This window comes from Arachis ipaensis, chromosome B10 (assembly GCF_000816755.2).
Source record: "Arachis ipaensis cultivar K30076 chromosome B10, Araip1.1, whole genome shotgun sequence".
In the NCBI taxonomy this organism is placed as follows: domain Eukaryota; kingdom Viridiplantae; phylum Streptophyta; class Magnoliopsida; order Fabales; family Fabaceae; genus Arachis; species Arachis ipaensis.
Genome location: NC_029794.2, coordinates 72,584,177 through 72,600,465, shown reverse-complemented (window position 1 = coordinate 72,600,465; position 16,289 = coordinate 72,584,177). Strand labels below are relative to the sequence as shown.

The 16,289-nt window shown below is 36.6% G+C and overlaps 2 protein-coding genes across 3 annotated transcripts; both read right to left on the bottom strand.

The window, feature by feature from the left end:
* LOC107624293 (abscisate beta-glucosyltransferase) lies at positions 160-2,149 on the bottom strand. Its single transcript, XM_016326784.2, has one exon. It carries the CDS (start codon positions 1,702-1,704, stop codon positions 250-252), a length of 1,455 nt encoding a protein of 484 aa, XP_016182270.1. The 5' UTR covers positions 1,705-2,149; the 3' UTR covers positions 160-249.
* Positions 3,205-6,831, bottom strand: LOC107623755 (CBS domain-containing protein CBSX2, chloroplastic). 2 transcript variants are annotated; one of them, XM_021113114.1, is made up of 9 exons: positions 6,669-6,831; positions 6,147-6,426; positions 5,960-6,047; positions 5,795-5,859; positions 5,576-5,624; positions 5,242-5,294; positions 4,014-4,129; positions 3,750-3,822; positions 3,205-3,657 (listed from the first exon to the last, which is right to left on the bottom strand). In XM_021113114.1, the coding sequence occupies exons 2-9, from the start codon at positions 6,336-6,338 to the stop codon at positions 3,589-3,591; spliced, it is 705 nt and encodes a 234-aa protein (XP_020968773.1). In that variant the 5' UTR covers positions 6,339-6,426; positions 6,669-6,831; the 3' UTR covers positions 3,205-3,588. The 2 variants fall into 2 exon arrangements, with proteins under 2 accessions (XP_020968773.1, XP_020968774.1); XM_021113115.1 differs by lacking the exon at positions 6,669-6,831 and having other exon boundaries at positions 3,750-3,807; positions 6,147-6,636.

The following is a 16,289-nucleotide window of genomic DNA, read 5'->3' as shown; positions in this document are numbered from 1 at the left end:
ATATATATATTTATATACAAATATATTAGCTAATTTTAGTAACTAATTTTAATATATGAATAACATTTTTGGTTGTTAGGATGATAGAGTAACGATTGAGTGGAGATTATGTGATATGCCTGTCCATCGTAGAATTCACTCATAGTCACGCTTAACGGCTTCAGAGAAATTCTTGTATAAAGAATTTATTTCTCTTGGATTCAAGCGGATTTAAGTGTACAACTTCTTTGTATTGTTGGGCAATCTAATCTAAACTTCGCCATTGCAATTATTAACTTTGCGTTCTTGAAGCTCTTGAATCAAGGCATCAACATCTTGATAAGAAGTTCCACCTTCTTCAACAGCTCTTGTGCCACTCTCAGCAATCTTCTTCACTCTCATTCTCATCTCCGCCGCCTCCTCACTCTCCCCCATCAACTTCTTCACCGCAATCTCCACCATCTCTCTCCCCACCACCTCTTTCCACTCGTCACGAAACCACACCCACTCTCTGCTCCCAACTGGCACCCCAATTCTCAACACACTCGTCACCAGCTTCTCGTTCAAGAATTGCTCCGCCGTCACTGGCCACGTCACCATAGGCACACCGGCACAGATTCCTTCTAGAGTTGAGTTCCAACCACAATGAGTCACGAACCCTCCAATGGCGCCATGCTCCAGTATTAAAAGCTGAGGAGCCCACCCTCTAACGATCAATCCTCTGTTTGATTCCTTCATCCTCTCTTCAAACCCTTCAGGGAGCCATGTTTGAACATCATCTTCGTCATCTTCTTCTTTGTTCTTGGGCGATGACTTCATAATTTTTCCAACAACCCAAACGAACGATTTACCAGAAGCTTCAAGACCGTAAGCGATTTCCTTGAGCTGCTGTGGTGGTAACCGAATCAAGCTTCCAAAGCAGACATAAATAACTGAATGCGGTTCCTTCGAGTTCAGCCATTTCAAGCAACCTTGGTCGTCAATGGTGGGCAACTTCCCTCTCTGGGTTTTATCTTCTACGCTTCGGTTACAAAGCGAAACCGGTCCCACAATCCATGCTTTCTTCCCAAGCTCGTTCCTCATGTAATCAGCATAATCAGGTTCCAATTCGTAAAAGCTGTTGATGATAGTTCCAAAGCTCTTATCCTCGAAATCCTTCATTTTATCAGGAAACAGCGACGGATTTCTCGCGAAAATCGGAAGCTGAGACTTTGTGAGTTCTACTTTATCAGGAAGGTTAGGAACGACGAAAGGCTCGTAATCTGAACTCAAATTCTCGAGATTCAAGTATTTTCTTATATTTTCTTGGACGCAGCGAGGGAAGCAACCGTTACCAGTGAAGACAATCCTCGGGATTCGGAGCTCGTCGACTAGGTCGCCGGCCCAGCGGTGGAACATGTCGATGACAATGCAGTCCGGCGGGTGACGGAGGAGGAAGGTTTTGAGGGGTTGAAGGAGTACGGTGGTGTCGGTCATTGGTCCGGCGGTGACGTCGGTAGCGTCGCGTATTTCTGCGGGGAGAGTGTGGATGGTGATAGGGTGGCCGGAGCTCTGGGCTCTAGTTATGAGGTTTTGGAAGTTGAGAGCGTGGGAGGGTGTGGCTATGATTGTTGAGGCGGCTCCATGAGATGCAAAAACTCTTGCTGTGTCTATCATTGGGATTTGGTGGCCGCCTCCTATGAAGGGGAAGAAGAACATTTTTACTAAACCAGTTTCAGTTGCCATTTTTCTTAACGATGATGAAAAGAATTAGAGATGCTGTTTTGGTTTTGAAGGATGGTGGTGGGATATATAGAAGGCCTTTGTTAGCTTCACAATGATGAGAAGAGGTTAAACTCTAAAACGTCACCAGTGACGTGCGTACCAAAGCACGTTGCCAGATTCTTTTGACTTGCCATAGTGCTTTTAAGTTGTTGTCGGAAACACCTTTCAAACGAAATTGACTTCTTGTGAAGGATAAAGGAGGCTTTAATGGCATCCAAACTTATTGCTCAAGAAATTTCCACTTATAACTCACTAGTGAACACCCAGTGGCATCAATGGTAATTTGTTTGTGGAATTTTAGGCTCTAACTAGGCTATTAGTCTTCGAAGTTCCAGCTAAGTTATACTTTGATCAAAAGTATATTCCGGAGAAATGTTTTAACCCTAGAACGCTTAATAATATTTAAGCGGTATTTTACATACAGGATTTCTAAGCAAGCATGATCTATCTAAAAAAAAGCATGCTATAAGCATTGTGCAGCTGTTCCCATATCAGTAGCAGTGATTGTGGATTAAATTTCACGAATGATAATAGCTAAAGTGATTATGAAACAGGAACAGATATTAAGTACTGAAATTATCCAACATGCAAATAGATAGGATTGGTGGTGTTGGTACTTGAGCCTAAGAATGTTAGCTTAATTATGATCAAGTGGTACGCTGCAAGAGGCACAAGATGTTTACTTTTTTTTGCTATTATTTGATGATAACATGGACTTGGAACAGGGAACAACAGACTATTAGCTCACATTTGTTTTGTATTTTCATTTTTTAATTTTATTTCAGTATTTTTTATTTTTTAAATTTTGTAAAAAAAAAAAAACAGAAATTAAAAACAGAAAAAGTTTTATTATTTTCATTATTTTTTCTTCACAAAATCTAAAAATAAAAAATACTAAAAATAAAAACAAAAAATAAAAATGCAAAGCAAAAGTACCATTATTCTTTGGTATAACTGTTTTCAGTCTACATTCTACAACATGAATTGCAGCCACTTGGATTTTTGAGGTTGTATACTGTATACAAGTGTGTACCGCTTAAGGGTTTGTTCTAGCTTTAGTTGTGGGAATGAGTACAAGGGAAATATTCTATATATTGCTAATGCTAGGTTTGGTTCTTGTGCTATGGCCATTTAGTGTACTTATTTGTCGTAGCTGCTATCAGCTTTAGGTGCGAGGCGGAGATTGTGTTCTGTTTGGCATTTGAGACTCCTCTATCTTGCTTTCTCATGCCCAGCTTTGGTTTTCATCTCGGGAAAATGAAGAAAATAGAACACAAAAACATGGCAATAAGTGCTTCACCTTTAAATTTCTTCGCCTGCATTCCAATTTGCACACAAGATAACGACCAAAAATATGCCAGCAATTTGTCTTGCAAGTTGCAATTGGCAAAAAGGACATTTTGGCGTGACAAAAATAGTCGAGTTATCCAACTCAATAACAAACTCGTGAATAAACCAATATGAAAAATGACCTAGACATTAAATATATAAATTATAACCCTAAGCAATTTACAATTAGCTTATAATACAGTGCTCCAAAAGATCTATTCGAGAGCCTGAATAGAAATTGACTATATATAGTGTTTCCATGGTGGAAACAATCCAGGGCTCATAAAATATCTCAAACAAGGAGATCAATTGATCACCCTCGTCTATACATATTAACACTTCAGAAGTTGTTTTCAGCTACTCTATTTTGGCCATACATATCGCATCTGTAATATAATCTAAACATCCATCGGATGATGACTAAATACCTAACCATGTAGAGGCTATGCTGACTTTCACTACACAAACCGTGAGCAAAACTATTTGAATAAGGTTTTCTCAAACTATGTGGATCTCTCACCACTCGCCGGCATGTTTCGATAGCAGAGCCGCCTTAACGATATTTCCCCTTGTAATGAGTCCAACCTTCCAATAATGAGGAGAAACATTCAGCAAAAACCACTACTGAAAGAAGCACATATATTAAACTATTAAGAGGGGGAAGATACTCTTCTTACCAGCTTCCCATCCTTGTCTACCACAGGTAGTCGACGATATTTCGTTTCAAGCAACAGCCTAATACAATAAGCACTGGTGTCAGACATCAGGTGATCAGCTTCGCCATTCTAAGGGAACATGTAAATGAAAATTAAACTATAGTAGGTTTTTTCTTTTCTTTTGCCCTTTACATTGGCGAAGAATTATTGAGTGTACATGGGCTGGAATATAAAGGGGAAGAAAACACAGAGTTCAATGTTGTTGATTATACATAAAATCAGTACCTAGCAGCATCCTCCAGACTAGTAGATTCTTGAACAACAAGTGGAGTTGGCGTCATTAGGTCACCAACAACTTTTCCATTAGTCTTACTAAGCAGTTTTTGTATCTCATTAAATGTCTGTCATTGAAGCAAACAATTAGAACAAGACAGTTTTGCTTAACATAATAAACTAATGATAGTTCAATAGACATTTGTTCCTAACATATAAAATATTGATAGTTTTCATACGATTGCAAGCTCCCTTCTGCTTCATGACAAGTAACACAAAGAAGACAGCGGAAGGAATATTAAAAAAATTCAGGCCAAAATTTTGTTATTTCTAAGATACGGAACCTATGCATATCCTTTACTACCTGACACACAAAAGTGATCTTAATGTCCTGACAAAGTCATACTTTTGAGGATCATGTTTGATCACAGAATCCATATAACATTGGCAAGACCACCATGCAAATTTCAAAAGCAGTCAATACAAAGGCAAAAGGAAGGTACCCTACATTTCCCGAAAAAAAACAAAGGAGAAAGACAGCTGATCCCATATATATATATATATATATATATTGGAAGGCACTGACTCATAAACTCAAAAAGACCTGGCTGACTTCCAAAATTCTTCTATTGCAAAAGACTGGGACTTTTAAGTAAACTTATTCAGAACAGTAATTTCTGAACTCAAGCAAAACTTTGCTACATTCACATGATCAGATCATTACTTCCTGAAGCTTGACTCTAGCATACAAATGGAAACAAAGATGCACTCGTCCAAATTATACTTCAGACAGCAATATTTCCTAATACGAGATAACTAAGATGCAGGTTTGCTGATTAAAGCAAATGATTTTTGTCACGATTTTTCAAAATTTATACCACTTCCTTCCTTTAAAAATCTTGCATTTTTTGAAAACTTGAACACTAATAGCTTCAGAATTTATAAGTAATTGATGAAATTTACACAAGGCTTCAGAATTTATAACGAGTTACAACGACCTAGTATTCAGTGAAATACTATGATTTCAGCAAAACAATGGTGTGCATGGCAAAAAATAAAAATTGAAATTCAATTGTCATATAGGATTGCATGTAGGTTCAGAATTAAGTTTGTGAACAACATAATAGAATGGCCCCATCTCAATTTACAAAGCACATTCCATGAACATGAATAAAAGAGGTGTTATGAATGATTGACAGCAAATCTATTTAGCATAGTTAGAAGAAAAAGTTGCACATACTTTCCAAGAGCTACCAACATCAGGAAACAAGTTTGCATCACTTTGAGAACCACCTAAAAAGCCAAAACAAAAGATTAGTAGACACTTTGCAGCAGGATGCGGAACTCTTGTTTTGCAAACTTCGGCACAACCATAGAATTTTATAATAGCATTGCTTAAGGTTTGTAAAGAAGTTCAATGCCCACACTATCATACATGGCATATTGACATCTTCAGTGTCACCATTCTCAACAATAACAACACGAAGTTTGAAAAGTAGAAAGGATAACTAACACAAATGATTTCCAACTCAGAATTAGCAAAAAGTAGAACAAAATAAAATAATATAATATACCTGATATAGAATCAATTGCTAGCAAGTCATAATCTGAAACAACTCCAACCTGCAGCAATTTTTTATTAGAAAGAAAAAGAGGCAAATCTCAAAGAGGAAGTAAAATAAAGTCAAAGTAGTTGCATTTTGATGATGAAAGGACAAATACATGAAAAAAACATAAGTGAAGAACGTTAAAAACAATAATGCAAAAATAGCTGAAGGGGATTAAAAAGTTACGAGATTCCAGTCGTCATCGATCACTGGAAGACCACTGATCCTGTTGTTGACGAGTGCCTCCAAAGCTGAAATTTTAAATTTTAAGTAAATAAACTGGGAGAATATAAAACGAACACTAAATAACATAATAATAAAAAACAAAAAATTACAGAAACAAATCCTTACCTTCGTCAACGGTAGTGGAGGGCTTGACAACGTGCAAATGATCTTTCGTTGTCATGAAATCACTAACTGTGTAACTTCCATTCCCGCGCTGAAAACCAACATCAAATTACAAAAATAACCTCATCTGAGAAGGGTAAAGAGCAGTTATCGTATCAGAGAAGCTTGATCCGTTGAGAAGAAGACTTACCGGAGCTGAATTGATAGTTGGACCTGGGCTTGGGCCAGGGCCCGAAGAAACTGGGCGAAACGCAGCCGAGGACAATGAACGTCGCCGTTTTGGGATGGCGGATAAAGGAAGAAACTCGCCGCATTGAGGAGGGAAAAGGGAGCGAAGCGGAGCAACAACAGGGAGTGTGTTGATCGAAGGAATCGAACTCATGTCGATGCTTTTTCTTTAAATCCTTTATTAATGTAAAATTGTTTTGCTTTTCTTTCTAATTTTGATTTTGCTGGTGATTCTTCCGCCGCTGTAAGTGGAAGGGAGATCGGAGACCAAAAATAGCGTGGAATGGAGAAAGGAAAGTTATTTTTGGTACTGACAATAATGGCAATCTCTGATTTTCTATCTATATCTCAGTTTGTAGAATAAATTATGAAAAATATGAAGATATGTAAATTAAAAAAAAACAAAATGAGAAAATTCAAAGAAGAATGGTTGAATAATGAATGAATTATGAAATTTAAATTTGAAAAGGAGACGTGAACGTACTTTACTTTCAGATTTTCCGTTGAAACCGGTGGGAAGAATAATTTGCGGAAACTGACACTAATGTAGTATCGCAGTCGGCGCGGGTTGTTGAACGGTGTCGTTTTCTAGTCGCATGGAGTGCTGTTTAGGATTTTCCAATATTTTAAAGCTGTATTATGTGCCTATAATTATGTGGTTGCGGTTGGCTATACTCTATACTGCTACATATTCCCCATGTTGAGCCTTGGTAGGGCCTACGCAAGGTAGTTGGCCATGAATAACTGAATAAGGTTCTGAAAATCCAATCCCAACTTGAAAACATTTAAAACATTAAAAAAATCAAGTGCCGTTTCTGAACCTTCTTCCCCATTCGGAAAATGCAACCGAAAAAAAAAAAGTTTCTGTTAATATAAGTATATGATGTGGATGACCATTAATTTGGGCGGTTGAAGTTTTCAAGGAAAAAACTTAAGATTCTTATAAAGATTAACTTTTAAAAAAGGTTGAAAAAGATAATCTTGTATAAGTATAAATAAGGTTACATAGTCTGAGAGATTACACAACAACATCAATAACAATTCTCTTAATATCTCTTTTATTATATTTTTTCATTTTATTTGTTACCTCTTTCTTATTTATTTATTTATTTACTTATAATATAACACGTTATCAGCACGAGACTCTGATCAAATTTTTAGGAAGATTCAGGTAACAAATTTTTATTATGTCGAAACTCTCTCATCTTGAATTTAATGCTTTTGATATATCTGGAAACAACTATTTATCATGGATACTAGATGCTGAAATTCATCTTGACTTAATGGATCTTGGAGATACCATTAAGGCTGAAAATAATACATCCCAGAAGGATAAAGCCAAAGCTATGATTTTCCTTTATCGTCATCTTGACGTATGATTGAAAAATGAATATTCCACATTAAAAGATCCTGCAGATCTGTGGAAAGACCTTGAAGAAAGGTACAATCATCAAAAGACAATGATACCTCCTCAAACCCGATATGTTAGAGAAAACTTTCTCGACCTATCATACCTCGAATGTGCTCCTGCAGTAGCAATCGAGAAAAAAAGATTTAAAAATATTCTGAGCTAATTTCTTGCTTTCTTGTTGCTGAACGCAACAATGAGTTGCTCTTAAGAAATCATGAAGCGCGCCCAGTCGGCGCCGCCCCATTTTCTGAAGCAAATGCGGCAACTTATAACCCCAGAAGAGGTAAATGGCAAGATTTTGATAACAAGAAAAATTATAGAAGGAAAAGAAATTATGTTCACAAGAAAGGATCTCACCAGAAGTGGGATAAAGAAAGAAACAATGGGAAAAGTAAATCAATTGAGGATAAAAGCTTCCGTTGTGGTGGAAAGGGACATTGGTCACGTACCTGTCGTACCCCAAGACATCTAATTGTTCTTTATCAAGCATCCTTGAAAAGGGATGACAAAGGAAAGGAAACAAATTTTGTTTCAAATAATGAAAATTCCACCACTCATTATGATGTATCTAATTTCTTTAAGGATTTTGAAGAAAATATTAGCCATTTGATCAATGATGGAATAGTTTAATATGTGTGTTTGTTAAGTATTCATGTGAATAATTTTACTGTGCATGTACTTCTACTCATTTTATTATTATTATCATTTGTCTTTGAAGAAAAATGGCAAGGACACATATTCTGAAGATATTTGCCTTGCGGATAGTGCGAGTTCGCACACCATTCTTAAAAGTAATATATATTTTACCCATCTTGTGCCAAAAGAAGAGTATGTTAATACTATTATTGGCTCAGGCAATGTGATTGAAGGCTCCGGAAGAGCTATAATTTTGTTTCCCGGAGGAACAAAATTCATAATAAATAATGCACTATTGTCTACCAAGTCTCTAAGAAACGTGTTGAGCTTTAAAGATATTTGCCAAAATGGATATCATATTGAGCTATGAATGAGGGAAATCATGAGTACTTATGTATCACAACCCATTATTTAAATAAAAAGGTTATATTAGAAAAGTTAGCCTCACTTTCATCTGGGTTGTATTATACCAAGATTAGTGCAATTGAATCACATGCCATTGTAAACCAGAAGTTTACTAGCCCAAATGAATTCATAACTTGGCACGATCGATTGGGTCATCCGGGAACAACCATGATGCGGAGAATTATTGAAAACTCACATGGACATTCCCTAAAGAACCAGAAGATTCTTAAATCTAGTGAATTTTGTTGTGCTGCATGTTCTCAAGGGAAGTTAATTTTAAGGCCATCACTAGTAAAGATTGGATTTGAGTCCCCTGAATTCCTAAAAAGGATTCAAGGTGATATATGTGGACCTATTCATCCACTATGTGGATCTTTTAGATATTTTATGGTCCTAATAGATACATCTTCAAGATGGTCACATGTGTGCTTATTGTCTTCTCGCAACCTAGCGTTTGCGAGATTACTGGCTCAAATTATTCGATTAAAAGCACAATTTCTAGAAAATCCAATAAAAGCAATTCGTCTTGATAATGCTAGTGAATTTACTTCCCAAGCATTTGATGCTTATTGTATGGCTAATGGAATAAGTGTTGAATATCTAGTAGTTCATGTTCACACACAAAATGGGTTAGCAGAATAACTTATTAAGCGCCTCCAATTAATTGCTAGACCCTTACTTATGAGAACAAATATCCCAACTTCGGTTTGGGGACATGCTATTTTACATGCCTCAGCACTTATTCGATTGAGGCCAACGAGTTACCATCAGTTCTCTCCTATGCAATTAGCTTTTGGCCAGCAGCCAAATGTTTCCCATTTAAGAATATTAGGGTGTGCGATATATGTTCCCATTGCACCACCTAATCGCACCAAAATGGGACCCCAAAGAAAATTACGGATATATGTTGGATATGATTCTCCCTCTATAGTGAGGTATCTTGAGACATAAACCGGAGATGTATTTAAAGCCCGGTTTGCAGATTGTCGTTTTTGATGAATCAAAATTTCCAACATTAGGGAGAGAGAATAAGCTTCCTAAAAAGGAACTTAATTGGAATGCATCATCCTTGATGCATTTAGATCCTCGATCAGGGCAATGTGAACTAGAAGTTCAAAAAATTATACATTTACAAAGAATAGCAAATGAATTGCCTGATGCATTTTTCGATACAAAGAGGATAACCAAATCTTATATACCAGCGGAAAATGCCCCAATTCGAATTGATGTCCCAGTTGGACAAATTGCCACCGAAGCAAATACACGCCAGAAGCGTGGCAGGCCTGTCAGTTCCAAAGACAAAAATCCTCAAAAGCGAAAAGAGGTAAATACTATTCCTGTTGGAAAAGATATAGTAGAGACACCTGCAGTTGTCCAAAATTCTAATATAATTTTAACGCCAGAAGACGTTCAGGTACCTGAAAATTGTGAAAATGATGAGATCTCGATAAATTATGTCTTTACAGGAGAGAAATGGGACCGAAATAAGACAATTGTCAATGAAATATTTACATATAATGTGGCATTAAATATCATGCATGAAAGTAAGGATCTTGAGCCAAGATCAGTCGAAGAATGTCAACAAAGAAATGATTGGCCAAAATGGAAAGAAGCCATGAAGGCTGAATTAGACTCACTTGCAAAACGTGAAATCTTTGGACCTGTAGTCCGTACACCAGAAGATGTAAAACCTGTTGGATATCGATGGGTATTTGTGAGAAAACGAAATGAGAAAAATGAAGTTGTGCGCTACAAAGCCCGACTTGTAGCACAAGGTTTTTCACAAAGGCCTGGTATAGATTATGAAGAAACGTATTCCCCTGTAGTGAATGCGATAACATTGCATTATTTGGTTAGTTTATCTGCATATCATAAACTACATATGCACTTAATGGATGTGATCACAGCCTATTTATACGGCTTATTAGATCGGGATATCTATATGAAAGTCCCTGAAGGACTAAAGATATCTAAACCATCCAATGAATATTCATAAGAGTTATACTCAGTCAAATTGTAAAGATCTTTATATGGTCTAAAGCAATCTGGACGAATGTGGTATAATCGTCTTATTGAGTATCTGGACAAAAATGGATTCAAGAATGATGATATCTATCAATGTATTTTCATAAAGAAATCTGCATCTGGATTCATTATAATTGCTGTGTACGTTGATGATCTAAATATCATTGGAACTCCTGAAGAGATTCCAACAATTATAAAAACTCTAAAAGAAAAGTTTGAGATGAAAGATCAAGGAAGGAATAAATTTTGTCTCGGCTTGCAGATCGAGCATATAAAAAATGGGATCTTTATTCATCGAACAATATACACAGAGAAGATCATGAAAAGATTTTATATGGATAAGTCACATCCCTTGAGTACCCCAATGATCGTAAGATCTTTGGATGTGGAGAAGGATCAATTCCATCCTAAAGAAGAGACTGAAGATATGCTTGGTCCGAAGTACCATATCTTAGTGCCATTGGAGCGCTAATGTATCTGATGACAAGTCATCTTAGCCTAGTTTCACTAGTCTTTTTCTTTTGTTTTCAATAGATTTTATGCACTTTCTTGAGCCATAAGTAAGCCAATTGGGTAGAATTTCATGTTTCCTTTGATTCAATCAACCATGGATAAATTGATGCATTTTCATGAGTTTTTGTGCCATAATTGCTCATATGACAAGAAGAAGAATAACTCTCATGATTGTGGCATAGCTTTGATACAATTGTTGATTGATGATAGGTGGAATAAAGCTTGGAAGAAGGTTGCAAGAATAGGCTTGAAAAGAGGGATCAACGTTTGAGCTAACGTTTGTCTCAAACGTTAACTCAAACGTGAGAAGCAGATGAAGAACACCCTGGAGAAGAGCCAACGTTTGCGCCAACATTTGCCTCAACGTTTGAGGCAAACGTTGGCTGAAGAAGAAGCAGGGGAAGGCAACGTTTGCGCCAACGTTTGCCTCAAACGTGAGGTCAAACGTTGGCGCCAAAAAGAATGAAAGAGAGCACTCCTGGGCACGGCAACGTTTGAGCCAACGTTTGCCTCAAACGTGAGGTCAAACGTTGGCTACATTTTGGCAAGGAAGAGCATGGCAAAGCACCCCTGATTGATGGTTTAGATGAGCCATGTTTGCGCCAACGTTTGCCTCAAACGTTGGGCCAAACGTTGGCCAAAAAGGGAGCCTGGGAAGAACCACGTTTGAGCTCACATTTGACCTCAAACGTTGGCTCAAACGTGGATGACAGCAAGAAGGGTATCTGCATAATGCCTCACACAAGGGACGTTTGAGTCAACGTTGACTCAAACGTAAATGGTTCATGGTCCGGTTCACAAATGGATTTCTTCGGTCCTGAGATCTATTGATTTCCATTTTAATTTCCTTGTTTAATTACTACACCAAGTTTATTTTCCTTTTAGTTTTGAGATAAGGTTCAATTAATTACATCAACTACTCTTCATTCTGTTAAGTTTTACTTTTCCCTGTTTAATTCCTGCAGATCCAATTCCCATTCCCCTTTTATTTTTCAAGTCATTTATATTTCTTGCACTTTAAGTTTCTGCAATTTACATTACTTGCACTTTAAGATTCAGCTCTTTTTCTTTTTGTTCCCTTTAATTTCCTGCAAATCACCCACTCCCCTTTACATTCCATGCAATTTAATTCCTGTCAACACAATTTCACACAATCAACACTTGTTTGCTTGACTAATTCAATCACTAAACTAAAGTTGCTCAATCCTTCAATCCTTGTGGGATCGACCTCACTCCCGTGAGTTTTATTACTTGATGCGACCCGGTGCACTTGCCGGTGAGTTTTGTGTCGGATCGTTTTCCGCACATCAAGTTTTTGGCGCCGTTGCCGGGGATTGAAATAGATTGACAATGATTAAGTGAGGTGGTGATCTAGATTAAGCATTTTCTTTTATTTTTGGACTAGCACACTAACTGTTCGAGACTTTGTCTCTACTAACTCTAACTGCACTCAAGTTACAGAGTGCTCTGTTTTAGTTTCTGGTTCTATTTGTGTTTCTGATTTTGTGATAGGAGGAAAGAGCGATGAATCCACACCTTTTGATCCTGAAACATTTTGGGGGTTGAGGAAAGAGGCAAGAGATAGAAGGGAGAAATGCTGGGATTCAGAAAATCCCCACTGAGAGTTTCTCACCAGGGGATAAAGTGATATTAAACACCCAACCAATGAAGGTGCCTCCACAATTATCTGAGTATTATACTGTGAACTGGATCCTTCCACATGAACACCTAGAGATCATCAAAGAGGAGACTGGAAGGAAGTTCACAGTAAGAAGAGAAAAGCTGAGGCACTATGATTTTCAGCCTCCATGATCAAAGAATGAAGGATGTCAAGCTAGTGACAATAAAGAAGCACTTGTTGGGAGGCAACCCAACCTGAGGTAGTTCTCTTTTCATAGCTATTTCATTAAAAAGATTAATTAGTTTTATCTATATTGCAAGAAGCTAAGTTTGGTGTTGCACACCAAAACAATCTAAGGGAGAATGAAGGATTCTAAGTTTGGTGTTCCACCAAAATCCCATCATAAAATATATTCTCGCCTTCTGCATAATGCTAGCTTCAAGCACTTAAGATGGACTAGTTAACTATTCTTCTGTTTCCTAGTTTTCAGTTTTATTGCTTTTGAAAAAAAAAAGAGTTTCACACATGGTTAATCTGATGCATGAGAACCATTGGCAAGGTACTAAGTTTGGTGTTCCCACACCAAAGTAAGTTCAAAGGCCCACAAAATAAATCATGCATGCTAACCATTTTTCAAGTGCTTGGGGAACAAGCAACTTTCAATATCACTGCAGAGTACCATACAAACTTTTGGGAAGATTTAGCATCATCAATCAAAGAGGTGAAAGAGGAATGTGAAGACCAGCAATGATGATGAGGAAGAGGACAGCAAGTAAACTCCAAAAGATTGTATTGTTCATTATCAGATATTGCTGTGATTGAAAGTGATATTATACCCATATCTGTCCTTCTGTCTAGTATAGTTTTTTTGCAATTCAATAATCAAGATGCTTGATCATTTACAACACTATACTCTCCAAAACTTGTTTGCACTCAATATTTCAAAAATGCATTACATGAAAGTTCTTTGAAAAGAAGGATTGAGGAATTAAACAATTTTGAGGCAAGCAAAAGATTAGGAGAAGTGGTGGTTCTAGTTGTATGATTATGCATTGAGGTTGCATGCTTATGAAAACTTGCATGGGAGCTCATAGGCAGAACATAGAGTTCAAAGAAGTATTGTGGAGGTTCTCAAACATTTATTGATCCAAGAAGCAGCAAACAAAACAAAAGAAAATAAAGAAAATACAAAAACAAAAAGAACATGGCCCAAGGCTCTGAGCATCAATTACTAGGAAGAAAAGGAAACCATAGCTTGCTTCATACCAACAATCTCCGTGGGATTCGACCCTTACTCACGTAAGGTATTACTTGGACGACCCAGTGCACTTGCTGGTTAGTTGTATCGAAGTTGTGACAATTATGAATTAAGATCAGAGCACCAAGCTTTGGAGCCATTACCAGGATTTGTTCGAGCCTGGAGATCACAATTTCGTGCACCAAGTTTTTGGCGCCGTTGCCGGGGATTGTTCGTGTTTGGACAACTGACGGTTCATCTTGTTGCTCAGATTAGGTAATTTTTTTTTTATTTTATTTTCAAAAATTTTTCAAAAAATATTTCTAAAATTTTCTCATATGTTTTCGAAAAAAATTATAAAAATGTTTTCAAAAATAAATTATTCTATGGCCTCAAAAATTTTTAAGAATGAATTCTAGTGTTTCATGAAATATGTTGAATCATATCTGGCTGTAAAGCCATACCCAAACTACTTTGGGATTGGTATTCAACTAATCACTCCAGCCCATGTAATTATATGTTGCAGCCTGGCTGGCTGTAAAGCCATGTCCAAATTCATTTGGACTGAGGCTTGCAATTGGTTATCAAGAGCAAGCTAGTTGGAGCTAATCCACCTGCTACTGTTCCTGATCTACCCGCTGTTGATCCACGATCACCTGCTGAAGCTTGGCTGGCCATTGGCCATGTCTAGTGTTTTGGACTGAAGCTTTCATTGAAAGCTTGGCTGGCTAGTGAGCCATGTCTAATTCCTGGACTGAAGCTTTATACTAACATGGCAAGATTCCTGGAATTCATATTAAAAATTTTGGAATCCTTATTTTTCTTTAAATTTTCGAAAAATATAAAATAAAAATCCAAAAAAATTAGAAAATAAAAAAAATCAAAAATATTTTTATGTTTCTTGTTTGAGTCTTGAGTCATGTTATAAGTTTGGTGTCACTTGCATATGCATCTTGCATTTTTTCGAAAATATCATGCATTCATAGTGTTCTTCATGATCTTCAAGTTGTTCTTGGTAAGTCTTCTTGTATGATCTTGATGATTTTTTGTTTTGTGTCTTTTCATGTTTTTCATATGCATTCTTGAATTCTTAGTGCGTGAGCATTAAAGAATTCTAAGTTTGGTGTCTTGCATGTTTTCTTTGCATTAAAAAATTTTTTCAAAATATGTTCTTGATGTTCATCATGTTCTTCATAGTGTTCTTGGTGTTCATCTTGACATTCATATCATTCATACATGCATTCATTGTTTTGATCTAAAAATTTCATGCATTGCATATTTTTCATGTTTTTCATAAAAATTTCAAAAATCAAAAAAATATCTTTCCCTTTTTCTCTCATCAAATTCGAAAATTTGGATTGACTTTTTCAAAAATTTTTAAAATCAAGTTGTTTCTCATGAGTCAAATCAAATTTTCAATTTGAAAATCTTATCTTTTTCAAAAATCAAATCTTTTTCAAAATTATTAGTTATTTTCGAAAATTCCAAAAATCGCTTAATTATATTGATGTGGTGACAATGCTTCCTGTTTTCTGAATGTATGCTTGAACAGTGCATATGTCTTTTGAAGTTGTTGTTTAAGAATGTTAAATATGTTGACTCTTGAAAGAATGATGACTAGGAGACATGTTATTCGATAATCTAAAAAATCATAAAAATGATTCTTGAAGCAAGAAAAAGCAGCAAAAAAACAAAAGCTTGCAGAAAAAAAAAAAAGAGAAAAAAATAGGCGAAAAAAAATAGAAAGAAAAAGTAAAAGCAAGCAGAAAAAGCCAATAACCCTTAAAACCAAAAGGCAAGGGCAAATAAAAAGGATCCCAAGGCTTTGAGTATCAGTGGATAGGAGGGCCTAAAGGAATAAAATCCTGGTCTAAGCGGCTAAACCAAGCTGTCCCTAACCATGTGCTTGTGGCGTGTAGGTGTCAAGTGAAAACCGCATCTCCATTCGCTTATCTGAAATTCCTGCCAATGAATCTACATAAGTATCTCTATCCCTTTTATTGTTTATTTTAATCTAATAAAGTATCATGTTTAAATCCGCCTGACTGAGATTTGCAAGGTGACCAAAGCTTGCTTCATACCAACAATCTCCGTGGGATTCGACCCTTACTCACGTAAGGTATTACTTTGACGACCCAGTTCACTTGCTGGTTAGTTGTATCGAAGTTGTGACAATTATGAATTAAGATCAGAGCACCAAGCTTTAGAGCCATTACCAGGATTTGTTCGAGCCTGGAGATCACAATTTCGTGCACCA